Source organism: Pecten maximus, chromosome 9 (genome assembly GCF_902652985.1).
Source record: "Pecten maximus chromosome 9, xPecMax1.1, whole genome shotgun sequence".
Classification (NCBI taxonomy): domain Eukaryota; kingdom Metazoa; phylum Mollusca; class Bivalvia; order Pectinida; family Pectinidae; genus Pecten; species Pecten maximus.
Genome location: NC_047023.1, coordinates 42,912,008 through 42,932,093, shown reverse-complemented (window position 1 = coordinate 42,932,093; position 20,086 = coordinate 42,912,008). Strand labels below are relative to the sequence as shown.

Sequence of the window (20,086 nt, the reverse complement as noted above, 5' to 3'; positions counted from 1 at the left end):
CACATATACAAAGAGAAGACAAACAAAAATGTACGTCACATAATCAATGAAAAGTACAAACAAATATGTAGGTCACATATACAAAGAGAAGACAAACAAAAATGTACGTCACATAATCAATGAAAAGTACAAACAAATATGTAGGTCACATATACAAAGAGAAGACAAACAAAAATGTACGTCACATAATCAATGAAAAGTACAAACAAAAATGTACGTCACATAAACGCATCATGTGGTCGGGAAATAAAACATCATATCTCCCTGGAGCGCGTGCCCCAATGGCTACCCTCTCTCTGATTTTTGCAAGAGTGATCGTTCTTGTCAGTTTCGTTTTGTAAACAAATTTTGAGGCAGACAAGCGAAGGATTCATATTATAAATAACGAGAAGAGACCTGTCATCCTCAAGCAATCAACCAAGGCATCAGTAAAACGTGTCGGGGATTTTCTTATTGAAACGGGCCTGATTCCAGAGTTTGAACGTTACGAAAATTGTGATTAAATCAAAAAGTCTATTTAATTCGTTGATTGAACTCGACTTATACTTATTATATATTATGTACGTCATATATATAAAAGGAAAGACACATATTTACGTCACATAAACAAACAGACAGACAAACAAATATGTACGTCACAGACAAGTTTGCTCTTTATTCACGTTCTGTATTATTACTTATAAAGGAATATTCACTGAAAGTTTAATTTGTGTTTTCACAATATTGACAATGTTTTCACTTCATACAGACAACACAAGAGAGAAACTTTCCGTCCTCGTACGGCGGACAAGGCAAAGCTCCACATTTAGCCTTCACGCCGTAGAACAGTTTTCCTTCCTCGTCGTGGGTACCACCTCCGGGGATTGCCTGTGCATGCTCATCAACACAAACGTATTGTGAGGCTGCCGCGTGACCATGGTAACCGGACGCTAGGTTACCGTGATAGACTTCCGTCCACCCAGGGTAGCATTGTGTCCTACCCGGGATCATGAGAGAGGCGGTGTATTGTTCACCAAGACAGATGGCACACGGTACATCCTCTGCGTAATCCGACATTCCAAACAGAGTATCTGGCTCTTGGTATTCAGCTCCGTAGATGTATCCAACAGATTCACTATACACTAAATCCTTGTTTGGTCCCCAGATTGGATCGTCAGGCATACACACGTATTCTGCTGCAGCCCCGGTATGTGTATAAAACGACCCACCAGCAGTACCTTGAACGAAACATGAAATAATGTTACAATCTCTGATACAGAGTTATGTCCCTTGATGATTTTACATATAAGTCGTTTTATGAGACAATGTCGTAAACAAAAATAAAGACAATGGATCAGGGACTAGATATATACAATAATCAATATAAATGGTCATTATTAAAACATTATAACATCTAATTCATCAAACATGGACACCTGTCGAACTCTAAGTCGATCAGAAAGTATATGATTAACAGTTTGATGCAAAATAGTATAATGCACAGGTTTTGCTGTATGACCAAACGTTTCAAGCATTACAATATGCTATTCTCTGATGGAAAGCCTAAATAGCCATTTGACAATCAATTGCGGTACTGGTTTCTTGAAGGCACCAAAAGCAGAATATCCGGGGAAAACTCCGATTCTGTAGTAGGTCTCCGTTATTTGATTCTTATGATGAACATGTCAAAACATTCCACTGATTTGATATATAGATATATAAAATGATCAACATCATTATGATAGTTGAAAATTCGGACTGGTACGAAACAATTCTTATACCATGGTTACCTGAGTAAACCATCGTAGTTATATTGGCCGGACAGTCACTTCTACCCCATCTTGTCAAGACGGCTCCCTTGTCACCTGTCGACAATTAAAGAGAATCTCATAGTTATATTGATCAGAGAATCACTTCAATACTTTAACTCACCTTTGTAAAGACAGCTCCCTTGTCACCTGTCAACAATTAAAGAGAATATCATAGTTATATTGATCAGAGAATCACTTCAACACTTTAACTCACCTTTGTAAAGACAGCTCCCTTGTCACCTGTCGACAATTAAAGAGAATCTAATAGTTATATTGATCAGAGAATCACCTCAACACTTTAACTCACCTTGTTAAGACAGCCCCTTGTCACGTCCACATATCGATTGATCAATCTTAATGAAGATCAATACTAGTAACCATTTATAATATGATACAGTCCTAGTGATACGACATTCTTTTAGATATTGACACACTTGGATTTTTGTCTCTAGAGATGTATACAAATTACCAAGTCATTCATGTCAGTATATTTACATTCTGTGTTGCATTTGCCTATATATCGTAAATAAACCAAATTGTATTCATCAGACTGTATACTACAATTTACAGTGATTTGGTCAGAGTATGAATACAGCCCCAGGTGCTGCTGGTCAAAACAATGGCCGTGCAGTTACTTTTAGCTTAGAGAGCTTTCAAATGCTATCATTGATAGTCAACAACAACAACAAATCAACTTCACAAGTAATGAGAGTAATATTTTATAATTAAAACAAAATGTAGTTAACACATAATAACTATAAGCGCCGTTCTTAGGAATTATCAAATAGGCAATGTCACCACACTCACAGGGACTCGTTTCCGTATTTTCAGAAATGTAAAACACGACAACATTAGAGTCCAGTGTTTGTGAAAAAAAAAATCTTGATAATCGGGAGTATCGACATGGCTTCCGGTTGTGTTTGTATATTGAATTCTAGTTTTGTGATTATTCACTGATGTCAAAGGCCTACCTTAAAAAATCGAGCACCTGTGAAGTTGAAAATCGTCTGCTAAGATGTGACTGGTTAGACTTGATTCTGTTTCGAACGTATTATCCCTGGAATCGTTTTCACCTACTGTCAAGACGACTTTCTATTAGAACTTAAGAACTGATATTCTTCTGAAAATAACGTAAATCCAGTCGATAGAAACTTAAGTATTTCCGAGGAATTGAGTATGTCCTGTGCAATGCCGTTCAATGCCGCATCACTTCCAAATGTTAACCGTATAGCATTGCGCCAAAACATGGCTTGGATTCTAAACAATCAGAAAGTATACAATTGTGAATAATTTGACGATATCTACTAGCGTATATGAAACAGAAAATAAAGCCAAATTTGTGCAAAACCATTGTATGTGTTATCAATGCTATCAATAACGACACGAGGGACTATATTATTCCTTCTGGAAATGTCGGTTTTTTTCGGTATTTGAACTAGATGACGTCAGTTATATGGTAAGCGGCAAATTTAAACGCGTTATAATCTACAATAAATAAAATAAATCTTAAAGCCACATACTCACGAACAACCTAAAATTGTAGTTGCACATGTGTATTTATGGCAATCCAAGATGCTCATTGACGCTCTCCTAACATTAAAATGACCACAGGCCTGGACAATTGACCGGTGGAGTCCTTGAAACATCAGTGTATAAAAATAACTCGCCGGATTTATATTTATAGTGAGATTTGTCACGTAGCCGAGAACGAGGCTATAACAACGTGCACTGCACATAAACTACACACATTACCGTTGTTTACATATTGAGCATACGTGAACTTTGCCTAATAATGCTTTCATTTAAACATATTAAAAGAATATTCGCGTAATACTCAGGTAACTGTTCAAAATTTAAAAAAAAAAAAAAAAAACAAACATAGTTTACATTTAAATACTTAATTTTAAAATGTAGCAATATGCATACAAGAAAACATCGATAAAATCTTAGATCGGTGAAGTTGACAATATTCAAAAGCTAACCAGCGATCCAATAGACGTCCGGAAAAATCGGAATTCGAGTCTATTCCTTTTTTTTCTCTCGTTAAGTTCAAACGAATCATTTCCTTTCCTAAGGAAATACTCGGGTTTTGCCGATTTCACACACTTTTGTGTCCTTTTTTGGCAGAATCTGTCTGCGTTTTCGCAGTTCCACGCTTGCGGCATTCCGCCATTTTGTATGGACTGTAAAACCCGCCGTTGCATTGTGAGACTAATTTTCAGAGAAACTTGGTCCGGCAGCCACAGTTATTATTTTTGGGAAGTCCCCGTATACTTTCATAAATACACATTTTCTTTCAATTTCTGATTCACGATAATCTGTTAGGTATGTATCAAGTCCTAAAACTATAAAAAGCTTCAATTGTAAACATTGATATATGTTTCTTGGTGAGTATGTGGCTTTAATTTGAGTAAATATAAGCATTGAACTGTTACCAAAATGGGATGTCACCCGTTATGGCGACATGAATTATTTAGCTGCCACCCAAATTGTATTCATATCAACTATATACTACCATCTGGTAACAGTCTAATGCTTAAAACATTTATCAAAATTAATTTACCTTGGGAAATGAAAGCGTTTTCAAAGGTAGTGACTTTAGCCTGAAGTGTGTTGTACTTGACTTGTATCTCCTGAAGTTCTGACTGGAATCTGGTCAGCTCCTGTTGGATGTACTGTGGATCACTGAGAAGGATTCGCTTCTCGTCAGATCCGTTTGTATAGGAAATAACTGCAAGAAAGGCCGTCAATAGTAAATAAGAAAACATTTTGAGGCAAATCCTTAATCGTTTGTGTGGTCGGCTGTGAGAAACGAAACATAAGGCATATGATCATAGATAACAACACAAAATGTGAAATGCCAGAGTGACAACTGCCATATCGACAATGACCCACATGATGTTCATACTTAGACATCGTATACGCTGACCTCACTTTGCTTGTTAAGGTTTAACGGCCCATCGACGACTGCGGTCATTTAAAGCCATATGGTTATTCATTTATTTATCTTCAAATAACCATGTGGTAAGTGAAGACAAGATCCGATTAAATGCTTATTTGTACAAGCATCCATTGCGTGTTAAGATAATTAAAATGAGGAGGAGGTTAAATATGGAAATAGATAACGCATGGATGATATGGACTATTATACAGATAAAGTGTCAAAGGGGGTAGGTAATATAGGTAAGAATACATCAGAGTCCATAGAATAGATCGATGTCTATCAAATAGCTAAATAGTACCTTAGAATTCACGGAACTGGAAAGATTTTTCATATCTGAATCTCGAAAGTAGTCATCACTAATGTGTTTAAAATCAAAACATTATGTTGACAAATTAAAAAAAAAAAAAAAAATTCATTCCGAAAGGCGGATTTGGGTTCTTCGTAACTTCTCTTTTTCAACACAAAGTTAAAATCATATGTTGGTATTTTCCATGGGTGACATCAAATATATTCAATTCAGTTATGTCGGTCAATTTTACGATGAGTTTTTATAGTTAATTTAAAATTCAGATACCAAATGTTGGTAGAACTTTTAGGTTTTGCGTAAATACGTTTTGATATTTCGTTGGTTGAATACTTAGTAAAAAGCAAGATTTGTTTTTGCTTTTTTTTTATTAATTTTTTTTATCCAAGCTGCAAACAGCAAGATAGGTTTTTTTTCCCTTTTGCCACCAAGAAATGGTTCATTTGCTTCCAAGTACAAGCTCTTCACAAATGTGTTGTTCGAAAACCTTCAAGGACTAGACGGGTTATGGATTGGGTCTAGCACCTGTAGGTAAGATCCGCCCCCTTATTTATATATCATAGAACCATACTCAAGGGTAAGATTTGGATTATTGTGTGAGTATTGGGTGATTTTCGTTTTATCTGTCCAGCAACACTAACATTCACCACATGCATGGATCTCGCACACAGGAGAGACCCTCCTAAGATGACGTTAGCTGTTGATATGACGTTAACCAAAATCCATCATATAATGACAAAATATATCATATGATGACATAATTACATCATATAATGACAAAAGCACATCATATAACGAACGTGCGCCATATAAGACAACTATGGCGTTCCATAGCAGAAGCTTCTCAGATGGAGTCCGATGAAATGGTCATGTATCATTCTTCAGTTTCAAAACCAACTTTGTAAAGAGAGTATTATGTCATTAGCTTTAAGTATCATAATTTTTTCGGCATAGCCGTCTAATATTCTTTTGGTCCGGATATTACGCGACAGGTGGCGTTACTGGTCAAGATGAAGTATGTGATTGGTCAATGCAGCGGTCAATGAAAAATGCAGTTATGCAGTTAAAAAACGAAACAAAGTTAAGATTGAATGCAAGCTGAATAATGACAAATGACACATTAATTCAATTTTATCCCTGAATCAAATGCAGTCTTATTATCACCAAAAATGATTCAAACTGATATAATTGTGTTATCTGCGCTGAAACACATAAGTTCGTTCATTTATTTCACAAGCAGATTTATATTATAACCACACGCATTAAAACTATGCCGTTTATCTTTTTTAAAGATATTTCTTGTTATCAATCGTTCTGAAGTTTTACATATACAACTAGACAACTGCTCAGAGAAAAAGGACGATAATTGTTTGAGCCAGTAACTTCACAAAAATGCAGTATTGGAATATAAATATAATTAATCAACAAATTAAAAAATCATTATCGGCGGCTTTAAAAATAATAGCTGAAATATTCTAAATGTACAGGTGGAGCGCGAAAGGATTTCTTTAATTGACATTTTTTTATTCTCGTAAAGAGTAGAGTGTAGGGAATACTCGGGAAGCAGTCAATTTAGGATAATAATGAAACCTAGGTGGTTATAGTGTCAAGTATTTGAGTTTGGTATAGTAGAATATACAACAAGCAATTCATGTTTTCAATCTAACATCACTTTTTGTCGAATGTGATAATTCTTTACACATAACATTTATAGGATTTTGGTGATGATAGTCAACTTACTATTTCAATGGCATCCAATGCATCACTAATCATAAAAAACAGGTTTAATTATGGGACCGTAATCCAAATTAGTGTCTTCGAGACTATTTACAGAAAAAGACATCAGATTGACTAAATTGATCAGGGGACCATTCCACCACATTGAATATGAATTAAAGGACCTGTTACAGGTCACATTGATTTTTGCCCACGAGCCAATTTAAAAGTTATCATTTTCTTTAGAGTGATATTTACTGCAAATCATAGATGCATTTATACAACAACAAAAATATCTATTAAAAAATTACACAATATTAAACCCCAAAAATACCTAAATTTTTAAGCCATGTTTACTTTTTACGAAATTTGTACAACTACTTCCGGTTATTGTACACCCAAAATTATTTGGACCAACATGGTAAATATCTATTGTGAAAGTTTTAGAAAACATGAAAACCGGTAAAGTTGTCATATCTACAACAATCTGCAGGAGGTACTCCCTTGACAATGCCTCACTTTTGGCCTTTAGTTGAGCGTTCGCCTCTATGAGGAAGGCTTTGGGTTCTGTCCCCTGGCCGAGACATACCAGGGTCTGTAAATGTAGTTGCTACTCCTGCTTAATGCTCAGCACATTTGAAGTGGGACGATTGGTTCGCCCGTTGTCAGTATAATGTGACCGGGTGGGGGTGTCCTACTGAGTGTCTTCGGCAATATGCTTCAGTGGGGTACCACTAGAAATCGGCAAAAGTTCCGGCCTATCAGAAGGAGACTCAACACGAGCATACCGTAGCCTCCCAAAACACACATACACACTCACCACACCCATGCATATCGCACGCAAGGGAGGCTGTCCTTAAATGACCTTAGCTGTTAATAGGACGTTAAACAAAATAAACCAAACCAATAAATCATGTAACACGCGAGTTAACAATGCGATATAATACAGTGTTTACAAAAACATTTTTGGCGACAAAGCGAGTGTAATCCATTGTTTTAACAGATGGCTATGTACTGGACACTATTGGATCTTACTTCGGGAGTGTCAATGATGCGTCAATCACCAAACTCATCATTGACAATGTTGAACTTCTGAAGGCTTGGCTTGTCAATCATGATAATGTCATAGTTTATCGTGAGTTCAGGGATGTCATTGGTGTTCTTGCTGAGATGGGGTATGATGCTGGAAAATCCCTAGTTGATACATTCCAGGCAAATGACATACCATGGTCGTTTGAAGAAATAGACTTTCTTTAAAGACAGACTTCCTTCAAATATCCTCATGCCAGTTGTTGGCAAACTTGTTCTCATTGCAACTGCATGCCTAAATGCTTTCAGAGGACCAATATATAGTCACGATCCTCTTTGAGAGCAGCGTGATACAAAAATGGTCCAACGCATGATTTCAATGTCAAATTATCCAAACATGACCTGTAAAGCTGAGAGTGAGTGACAAAAGTTGGAAACCTCACAAATTTCATTTACAAATCTGGACTTAGAGTACCTGGAAACTCTGCCTGCGGTACATACCAACTGAAGCTTGCACCTGGTTATATCACAGAACATCACACAAATGTTTTTTTGCCACACACTCTTAGCTCTGCGGGCATGTTTGGATCATTTACGACATGTTGCGAAGATAATATGGGGGATGGGAGTTCTAGAGTGATGACAAACTTTGGAGTTACGTGTATAGGGAACCAATAACAATTAATTATGGGAATTCGGGGATGATGAATCCCATATACAAGGTTGCAATATCAATATTATAATTTTAGACAACGTAACAACTACATTAATGCAGCTTCAATATTGTAGATATGGCGATCCGCCTGTTAACACCACTACATGTTTAATTTTATTTACAATTTTACAGCATCTAGTACTGATATTTAAATGACTATGCTATTAAGATTGGTTTATATCTTCCATTTTCATTTTGCATTCATATTCTTAATAATATGAACCTTTTGTACGACTTGTACAAAACAATATGTTACTGATGGATTAATAAAATTACCAGCGGTCCTGTGTCATGGTCTTTAACGTTTTACAACCTGTTATGTTGTGCAATAAGGTAGCCACCAACTGTCAATAGGAGACCCCGTGCTGGCTGTTTACAAGTATTTGATCTTAACACAGAGCAATATCCTTTTGTTCTCTTTTGTACTTTGTTTCCAGGAGTGATGTGGTTTACTATAAGTATCCAATAAATTAATTGTGGATAGTTAATATGAAGATTTTAGACAGCCTTTTGGTTAAAATATCATTTTCGGACAATCACAGTTACAGCTAAATCCTAGGTGTACTTGATGAAAATAAAGACATACAAAAATTAACTATGATTCCAAAGCACTTCATTTACAATCGTGAAAATATTTGCTTGACTTCACAGAATTAAAGGTCCAATGCCTCATTTCCAGCTTTGAAAACAAATTCCCTTTCACTTCTTTCAATTTTGCTTTCTATTAAATGAAAAGGTTATATTTATTTGCAGAACAGTACTCACATCGACCTGTTGATTGTCATTTGTCCGCTTATAACTTCACACTGCGGATGACCTATGACGAATTCAGAAAGTTTACAAAGCGTCCATGAGTCCGGAACTGATGCTCGCCACTATTTTTATATATACTATTTAGTCTGTACCAAGAGCCGTTTCCATTCCTGGCCTCAACAACAAGATAACGTAATGTTTTATTTACTTCAGGTATTGTCCACTTCAACGAGTCTGTTCCGAAGACTGGAACATCTTATTCTTCTCTCACAACAATGACGATAGTAACGCCGATTTGGTTTTGTATTCAGTGTTTCGCCGAACACTTTTTTGAATATTAAAGCTGTCAAATCTAACCTGTTTTTCTAAATTCGCTCTCTCCACCAACTCCGTTTCCTGTGCTATATTTACCATTTCTGCATTGGAAATGTCAGAGAATATTTAAGATTTCAGTGTATTTGTGGGATATAATAAACTTCCGTTTCTAGACCTTATACATCACTCAATGTATAGTCAGAATCATTTTGCAAATGGCATAAACATATGCAAAAATATTACACATGCATAAGTGTTACGACACCTGTACATGGTTCTTATGTGATAAATGGATTGATAAGATTGAACGCACAGTTAAACATGCCCTTGAAATGTAATTTGTAATATTGTAGTAATCTGACATTAGGATTGAAACTCAAACTTTAAACATTGACATATATGAAGCCATGGTGAGGCAAACAGGACAAATTAAAATCGAAGATAAAGTTAAATTTGTTTTTTCGCACTATCAGCAGTTGAATAGTTTACCGTCCTCATTTTGGGTACCTCCTCCGGGGATTGTCTGTGCATGCTCATCAACACAAACGTACTGTGAGGCTTCCGTTTGACTATGAGAATTATTCTTTGTTATGTGAGTGATGACGTATCTGTCCATGGAGTCTTGGCACAAAGTTTCAACCTCACGGTTCGTGTGGTTGTTAAAAAGATGAAGAGAATATGCCTTAAGTTTTCAAAAATTCAATAAAAGATACTAGGGTTTTCTTCATGTGATGGTTCTGACTGATTCATTATGTAGACAATCTTATCACACAATTAACATATCTTTATAAGCACTCACGATAACTGCATCTTATTACACTAATATGGCTCCTGAAATTGCAAAAAAAAATTACATCACAATCCTTAACCTGCAGCTCCGCACAAGGAAAGTGCTGTAAGTAATTAAGTAATTTGATATACATGTAATAAATGAAATGTTTGGTTTGTACCAAGTTTCTATGAAATTGATTATTTTATTTGATATTACATTGCATTGGTTAGAGGTTACACATTATTACAAATACAGCTTAGATGGCGTCGATGAAATTTTAATATGTTGTGTTATTAAATTAGTATGTTGAGGTTGCTTACTGCGGCTGAATGTTTCATAGATATACGATATCAGGTTGAAAGCATGCAAAATACATGTATAAGAAAATATAGGGGAAGTAAATATAACAAAAAAACGGATACCGGTATGCAATACTAGAACGCTGTACGCGCTTTGAGGATAGAAAAGATTATGATTAAACAATCTGTTCATTTTCCCTTTGTCATTGCTGTCGTGCCTTGAACTGTAAATGTTTGTTCTCGACAAATCCGTATAAAATACTCCATACAAATATACCTCGGTTCAACTTTTTTGCATTTATGTTTGAAGGAAAAGGATCAAGGAAGAAATAGAGTCGTGGTAATGCCACTTAGTTATTTTCCAAGGTCAAGAGGTCAATGGTCAAGGTCAGGGACATAATGAAAGGCTGAACTTAATTCATTTATCAAATCCGTTGACTTTTCCTGTGCGCGTCTCGATTTTGATATGTAATACATATAATGGTCTTAGATTGTAAGTTCAAAGGTTGCGGTGAGCAATATATATCGCGTTGTCTGTTCGTCCTAATACCTAAATAACGTTCAAAAGTTCAAATTCACGGAATCAAGTCTTCTACACACTTGGTACACGTATTTCTTCAAATTCTCTAGCATAACATTGTACTTATATCACACACATGTTCAAAATCGGTAACAGACATACTGAATTGGTTCTTGCTTTCAGAATCTACTCACGAGGTCGAGGTTACCAATGGTAACATTTAAAATTTGACGTCAAAAGTAGGATCCCCAACACGAATCTATTTCGGACCCTCTGTTATAACAGTTTAAAGTAATTTCACACCAATTCAAACCTTGGTCAAACATTTTCAAATCTGCTCTATTCCGCTTTAACCGTACAGGTAAACTTACGCCAGTAATTTGAGGTGTGGCTTCAACTGAATATTAATTCGATAAAATTATGTTTTTTCCCAAAATTAAAATTAACACTGAAAACAAAACCTATGTTCATGTATATATTTTTAACCTTTTAAACAATGTTCAATGAGAAGAAGTAATCTACTTCTGCATGGTGCTTGTAAGTTCTCGGAGGTATGCAGTATATCAAACAAACATTTACTTGAATCTGTATCATGCAGAGCTTTCTAATAGTAAAGGAAGTGAATATTCCTTCCAAAAGAAAGGTGTAAAAGTATATCATATTTACGAATTCAATTAGTGGTTTTTAAAGAACTTCTAAGTTATAGATGTATATGACCTTGTATTGCGCATGTTTTTCTCTTTGCAACTCCTCGGCTAATGTCGTCTTTGATTCCGAGCCTTTACGGAATTTGCCAAGGTTTTACTATTAATGTTTACCTTCCTTCAGACGAATATCCGATCTGTAAGCAGAAACAGCATATGTATATAAATTAAACATGTCTGAATAAATTTCTAAAAAAATGTTTGTATCCACGAGCGACATCTCTCATACAAATATGGTATATCAGACTTGCAATTCCACGATCATTAAAAGCTTACACAGAAACCAATATTATTTTATTAATGTATTTATTACAACCCTCTTTGATTACACGTTCTGCCTGTACACCTGCAGAATACTTCCGGTAGAAACAAAAGAAAGCTTTACGTAAGCTTCGAGTTTGTTTTATCCCTCTAATATATATTTGATATAATGTACTATTTTTGAACCAGCTATGAAATAAATATTGTTTACACTATGAAATGTTTTATTGTTGTTGATGGAAGGAAAATGATTATCTAGTATTGTTATCATTTTGTAAACAAATTTCCAAAGGCAATTGTGGTCTGCCACACTGGTCAGCACAGTACGTAGACACGTGTAGAGTCGGAACAGCCGTCGTAGACACGCCTGTCTAAAGACCAATCGGAACAGCCGTCGTAGACACGACTGTCTAGAGACTAATCAGAACAGCCGTCGTAGACACGCCTGTCTAAAGACCAATCGGAAGAGCCATTGTAGACACGCCTGTCTAAAGACCAATCGGAACAGCCGTCGTAGACACGCCTGTCTAGAGACCAATCGGAACAGCCGTAGTAGACACGCCTTTCTAGAGACCAATCGGAACAGCCGTCGTAGACACGCCTGTCTAGAGACCAATCTGAATTGTTATTAAGAAGACAGCCGGAACCGTTGTATGAAATAATTTCAACAAAACAAGGGGGGAGGGGTATTCATCAGGTATAAAAACCCGAATCGTTTCAAATAGGCTAGTTACATATACAAAGAGAGGGATGACCGATTGGTTAAGGTGTCCCGACACTTTATCACTAGCCCTCCAACTCTGTGTTGCGAGTTCGAAACCTACGAAGGGGCAGTTGCCAGGTACTGACCGTAGGCCGGTGGTTTTTCTCCGAGTACTCCGGCTTTCCTCCACCTTCAAAACCTGGCACGTCCTTAAATGACCCTGGCCGTTAATAGGACGTTAAACAAAAACAAACCAAAGGGAGAAACAAGTATGAACGTTACATATACAAAGAGAAGAACAAACGAAAATGTTCGTCACATAAACAATGAAAAGTACAAACAAATATGTAGGTCACATATACAAAGAGAAGACAAACACAAATGAACGTCACATAAACGCATCATGTGGTCGGGAAATGAAACATCATATCTCCCCCAATGGCTACCCTCTTTCTTATTTTCACAAGAGTTATCGTCCTTGTCAGTTTCGTTTTATAAACAAATTTTGAGGCAGACAAGCGAAGGATTCATGTTACAAATAACGAGAAGAAACCTGTCATCCTCAAGCAATCAAGCAAGGCACCAGTGAAAGGTGTCAGGGATTTTCTTATTGAAACTGGTCTATACAGACGAAATAAAACACCTAAGTGGGACTAAAGGGGTGTTTTGGGGTAAATACATATCTCATTTATCCATATATGTAAGGTAGGTGTTATGTCACACCCGATTTTATTGTATTTCACCAAATTGTTAGCGTCACCAAACGGTGTCGGATAATTCCACGTTTTCATATAGTAGTGCGCTCTGGCCCTACACCAGACATGGTGACAGGGCCAGAGAAAACTCGGGCTAATATACAAACAGACAGACAAACGAATATGTACGTCATCTCTACAAACAGGCACAAACAAATATGTACGTCATCTCTACAAACAGACAGACAAACAAATATGTAAGTCACACAGACAAGTTTGCTCTGTCATAGTGTGTTAATGTGGATTGCAACACACGCTTAAACACTGACATATACAAGTCTTAATAAAATCAAACAAATGATAATATAGTTTTATTCGCGTTCTGTAGTATTACTTATAAGGGTATATTCACTTAATTGACAATGTTTTCACTTCATACAGACAACACAAGAGAGGAACTTCCCGTCCTCGTACGGCGGACAAGGCAAAGCTCCACATTTAGCCTTCACGCCGTAGAACAGTTTTCCATCCTCGTCGTGGGTACCTCCTCCGGGGATTGCCTGTGCATGCTCATCAACACAAACGTACTGTGAGGCTGCCGTGTGGCCATGGTAACCGGACGCTAGGTTACCGTGATAGACTTCCGTCCACCCAGGGTAGCATTGTGTCCTACCCGGGATCATGAGAGAGGCGGTGTATTGTTCACCAAGACAGACGGCACACGGTACATCCTCTGCGTAATCTGACATCCCAAACAGAGTATCCGGGTCTTGGTATTCAGCTCCGTAGATGTATCCGACAACTTCGCCATACACTAAATCCTTGTTTGGTCCCCAGATTGGATCGTCAGGCATACACACGTATTCTGCTGCAGCCCCGGTATGCGTAAAAAACGACCCACCAGCAGTACCTTGAACGAAACTTAAAATAATGTTACAATTTCTTATACAGAGTTATGTCCCTTGATGATTTTACATATAAGTTGTTTTATGAGACAATGTCGTAAACATTCTCTCAAGCATTTTGTTCTCTCTAAAAGAAATGTGATGGATCAGGGACTAGATATATACAATAATGAATATAAATGGTCATTATTAAAACTTAAAACTGTAAATTATCATATCTGATTCATCAAACATGGGCAACTGTCGAACTCTTAGTTGGTTAGAAAGTACGATATGATTAACATTTAGATGCAAACTAGTATAACGCGCTGGTTTTTGCTGTATGACCAAACGTTTCAAGCTTTTATAATAGTTTAAAATATGCTATTCTCGGATGGAAATCCTAAATAGCCATTTGGCAATCAATTGCGGTACTGGTTTCTTGAAGGCACCGAAAGCAGAATATCCGGGGAAAACTCCGATCCTGTCGTAGGTCCTCGTTATTTGATTCTTGCGATGAACATGTCAAAACATTCCACTGATTTGATACTACAAGTCAAAATGATCAACATCACTGCAATAGTGGAAAATTCGGACTGGTACGAAACAATTCTTATACCGTGGTTACCTGAGTAAACCATCGTAGTTATATTGGCCGGACAGTCACTTCTACCCCATCTTGTCAAGACGGCTCCCTTGTCACCTGTCGACAATTAAAGAGAATCTCATAGTTATATTGATTTCTTTTTTCGCACTCAGGAAAAGGTTTATTTTCAGCATGGTAACAATGCGACATAAAACATACTGTACGTATTTCTTTTTTAATTTCCTGTGGGCTTAAAAATAATAAATAAAGAGTGAAAACAGAGATAAAGTTAGATTTAGAGAGGGCGTGTGATAGTGCGGAGGGGGTTGGGGTAGAGATGGGATAGGAATGAGAGGGAAGTGGAGAAAGAAACTAGATAAATTCAGATTGCGAGAGGGAGATAAAAAGTAGGGGTGCAGGACAGAGGGAGGGAGAGATTAGGAAAAAGAGAGAGAGGTAGAGAAAAAACACTAAAAACTGGATAGATTGAGACGGAGAAAGAGAGATGAAACGTGGGGTGTTAACTTGTACTGAGAGAGAGAGAGAGAGAGAGAGACAGACTGACAGACAGACAGACAGACAGACAGACAGAGAGATGCAGAGAGAGACAGATAGAGACAGAGAGAGAGATACAGAGAGAGAGAGACAGAGAGAGAGTCAGAAAGAGGGGTCTACAGTAAGGAGTGTGTCACAAAAATATATTTCTTGTAAGCGTTCATTCTTTTGTTTTTTCTAAAAATGTCATATATATCCTATGTCGTATTTTTCCATATTTGCTGATGGTTTTCCTTTATTCCTTGTCATCATAGTGCTTCATTTTTATTATTTATTTATTTTCTTTTTTTATGCATTCAAAATTTTTCAAATATTTGAATTATTTCATGAATCATGAACGGTCATCTGATCTATGATATCGAGCATTCAGTTTCCATGTCGGTCATATCAACTCACCTTGTTAAGACAGCCCCTTGTCACGTCCACATACCGATTGATCAGTCTTAATGAACATCAATACTAGTAACCATGTATGATATGATACAGTCCTAGGGATACGACATTCTTTTAGATATTGACACACTTGGATTTTTGTCTCTAGAGATGTATACAAATTACCAAGTCATTTATGTCAGTATATTTACATTCTGTGTTGCATTTGCCTCTATATCGTAAATAAACCAAATTGTATTCATCAGACTGTATACTACAATTTACAGTGATTCGGTCAGAGTATGAATACAGCCCCGGGTGTTGCTGGTCAAAGCAATGGCCGTGCAGTTACTTTTAGCTTAGAGAGCTTTCGAATGCTAGCATTGATAGTCAACAACAACAACAAATCAACTTCACAAGTAATGAGAGTAATATTTTATAATTAAAACGAAATGTAGTTAACACATAATAACTATAAGCGCCGTTCTTGATCTAGGAATTATCAAATTGTCAATGTCGTCACACTCACAGGGACTCGTTTCCGTATTTTCAGAAATGTAAGACATGACAAAATTAAAAGTCCAGTATTTATATATAAAAAAAAAATCTCATGGTTTCCGGTTGTGTTTGTATATTGAATTTTAGTTTTGTGGTTATTCACTGATGTCAAAGACCTACCATACAAAACCGAGCCTCTGTGAAGTTAAAAATCGTCTGCTTAGATGCAACTGGTTAGACTTGATTCTGTTTCGAACGTATTATCCCTGGAATCGTTTTCACCTACTGTCAAGACGACTTTCATTTAGAATTTAAGAACTGATATTCTTCTGAAAATAACGTAAATCCAGTCGATAGAAACTCCGAGGAATTGAGTATGTCCTGTGCAATGCCGTTCAATGCCGCATCACTTCCAAATGTTAACCGTATAGCATTGCGCCAAAACATGGCTTGGATTCTAAACAATCAGAAATTATGCAATTGTGAATAATTTGACGATATCTACTAGCGTATATAAAACAGAAAATAAAGCCAAATTTGTGCAAAACCATCGTATGTGTTATCAATGCTATTAATAACGACACGAGGGACAATATTATTCCTTCTGGAAATGTCGGTTTTTTCGGTATTTGAACTAGATGACGTCAGTTATATGGTAAGCGGCAAATTTAAACGCGTCATAATCTACAATAGATAAAATAAATCTTAAAGCCACATACTCACGAACAACCTAAAATTCTAGTTGCACACGTGTATTTATGGCAATCCAAGATGCTCATTGACGCTCTCCTAACATTAAAATGACCACCGGCCTGGACACTTGACCGGTGGAGTCCTTGAGACATCAGTGTATAAAAATAACTCGCCGGATTTATATTTATAGCGAGGTTTGTCACGTAGCCGAGAACGAGGCTATAACAACGTGCACTGCACATAAACTACACACCGTTGTTTACATATCGAGCATACGTGAACTTGCCCTAATTATGCTTTCATTTAAATATATTAACAGAATATTCGCGTAATACCCAGGTAACTGAACAAAATTTTAAAAAACAGTTTACATTTAAATACTTAATTTTCAAAATGTAGCAATATGCATACAACAAAACATCGATAAAATCTAAGATCGGTGAAGTTGGCAATGTTCAAAAGCTAACCAGCAATCCCATAGATGTCCGGGAAAAAAGAAATTCGAGTCTATTTCTTTTTTTCTCTCGTTAAGTTGCAGCGAATCATTTCCAGTCCTAAGGAAATACTCGGGTTTTGCCGATTCAACTCACTTTTGTGTCCCTTTTTTTTTTTTTTTTTTTGCAGAATCTGTCTGCGTTTCCGCAGTTCCCCGCTTGCGGCGTTCCGCCATTTTGTATGGACTGTAAAACCCGCCGTTGCATTATGAGACTAATTTTCAGAGAAACTTGGTCAGGCAGCCACAGTTATTATTTTTGGGAATTCCCCGTATACTTTCATAAATACACATTTTCTTTCAATTTCTGATTCACGATAATCTGTTAGGTATGTATCAAGTCCTAAAACTATAAAAAGCTCAAAATGTAAACATTCATATCTGTTTCTTGGTGAGTATGTGGCTTAAATGAATGTAAATATAAGCATTGAACTGTTACCAAAATGGAATGTCACCCGTTAGGGCGACATGAATTATTTACCTGTGACCCAAATTGTATTCATATCGACTGTATATACTACCATCTGGTAAAAGTCCAATGCTTAAAACATTTATCAAAATTAATTTACCTTGGGAAATGAAAGCGTTTTCAAAGGTGGTGACTTTGGCCTGAAGCTCAGTGACTTTGGTATTTTGGGAGTCATACTTTTTCTGGAGCTCGGTGAGATTGGTATTCTGTGTGTCGTACTTGACTTGAAGCTCGGCGAGTTTGGTATTCTGTGTGTTGTACTTGACTTGTATCTCCTGAAGTTCTGACTGGAATCTGGTCAGCTCCTGTTGTATGTACTGTGGATCACTGAGAAGGATTCGCTTCTCGTCAGATCCGTTTGTATAGGAAATAACTGCAAGAAAGGCCGTCAATAGTAAATAAGAAAACATGTTGAGGCAAGTACTTAATCGTGTGTGGTCGGCTGTGAGAAACGAAACATAAGTCATATGATTATAGATAACAACACGAAATGTGAAATGCCAGAGGAACAACTGCCATATCGACAATGACCCACATGATGTTCATAGCGTAGAACACTCACGAGACTTCCTCCGAGAGCTGCCCTCACTTTGCTTGTTAAGGTTTAACAACCCATCGACGACTGCGGTCATTTAAAGCCATATGGTTATTCATTTATTTATCTTATTTCAAACAACTATGTGGTAAGTGAAGACAAAATCAAATAAAAATGCTTATTTGTAAAATCATCCATTGCATGTTTAGATAATTAAAATGAGAAGGGGGTTAGATATGGAAATAGATCACGAAGAGATGATATGGACTATTTGATATACATGTCAAAGGGGTAGGTAATATGGGTAAGAAGACATCAGAATCCATAGAATACATCGATGTTTATCAAATAGGTAAATAGTACCTTAGATTCCACGGAACTGGAAAGATTGTTCATATCTGGATCTCGAAAGTAGTCATCACGAATGTGTTTAACATCAGAACATTCTATTAACAAAATTTTCCACTGAAAAATTGGGTGTCACATGCGTGGCATACAGATTCCCTTCGATAAGGTCTAGGGTCAAAATTAGCAGTACAGCAGTTTGCAGCCAATTTCTCACCTCCTTTGGAGCCGTGGGTGTAGCGTGTGTGAGAGAAGGGTAATCTTATCTAACACGAAGTTAAAATCATGAGTTGGTATTTTCCATTGGGTAACATCAAATATATTCAATTCAACTTTGTCGGTCATTTTTTACGATGACTTCTTATAGGAAATTTAAAATTCATATACCAAATGTTGGTAGAACCTTTCGGTTTTTCGTAAATATGTTTTGATATTTCGTTGGTTGAATACTTGGTAAAAAGCAAGATTTCTTTCTTCTTCTTCTTCTTTTTTCACTAAGTTGGAAACTGTAAGTCAAGTTTTTTCCTTCTGCCACCAAGAGATGGTTCATTTGCTTCCAAGTACAGGCTTTTCACAAGTGTTGTTTGAAAAGCTTCAAGGACTAGACGAATCCTCTGGTTATGGTTGGGACTAGCACTTGGAGGTAAGATCTGCCCCCTTACTTGTATATCATAGAACCATTATCTAATTTGGTTATAATAAGTTATCTGTGAATGCTCCTAAATCAGTATGAGAAAGGACTCGCATAATGTCCCACGCCTTTGAACACTTATCCTTTATATAGTTTGTGTGGTATGAAAGAGAGTTTCGAATAAAAATGAGGCCAAGCGATTTTGTCTGCTCAACAACAGGAATTTAAGTAACATCGAGGGTAAGATTTGGATTATTGTGTGATTTTCCGTTTTCCTCTGTCCAATATACCACAGCCTCCAACAACACCACATGCATGGATCTCGCACAAAGGGTAGACCGTCCTTAGATGACATTGGCTGTTGATATGACGTTAACTAATACTAAACCAAACCAAATCACGTACGCCAAGGACATGAAGATCGTTCATGATGACATTTTCGGTATCGTATTCTTGGTATCGTAGGTCATCTCAAGGTGAAAAAACTAAATGGCAGAATATGGAA

The 20,086-nt window shown here is 36.7% G+C and overlaps 2 protein-coding genes across 2 annotated transcripts; both read right to left on the bottom strand.

The window, feature by feature from the left end:
- Positions 1-631: 631 nt before the first annotated feature.
- On the bottom strand, positions 632-4,641 carry LOC117334871 (short-chain collagen C4-like). The gene is made up of 3 exons (XM_033894715.1): positions 4,354-4,641; positions 1,770-1,844; positions 632-1,217 (listed from the first exon to the last, which is right to left on the bottom strand). Exons 1-3 carry the CDS (start codon positions 4,556-4,558, stop codon positions 736-738), a joined length of 762 nt encoding a protein of 253 aa, XP_033750606.1. The 5' UTR covers positions 4,559-4,641; the 3' UTR covers positions 632-735.
- On the bottom strand, positions 632-18,599 carry LOC117334870 (short-chain collagen C4-like). Its single transcript, XM_033894714.1, has 4 exons — positions 18,171-18,599; positions 15,033-15,107; positions 13,945-14,430; positions 632-731 (listed from the first exon to the last, which is right to left on the bottom strand). The coding sequence occupies exons 1-3, from the start codon at positions 18,535-18,537 to the stop codon at positions 13,949-13,951; spliced, it is 924 nt and encodes a 307-aa protein (XP_033750605.1). The 5' UTR covers positions 18,538-18,599; the 3' UTR covers positions 632-731; positions 13,945-13,948.
- Positions 18,600-20,086: the final 1,487 nt, after the last annotated feature.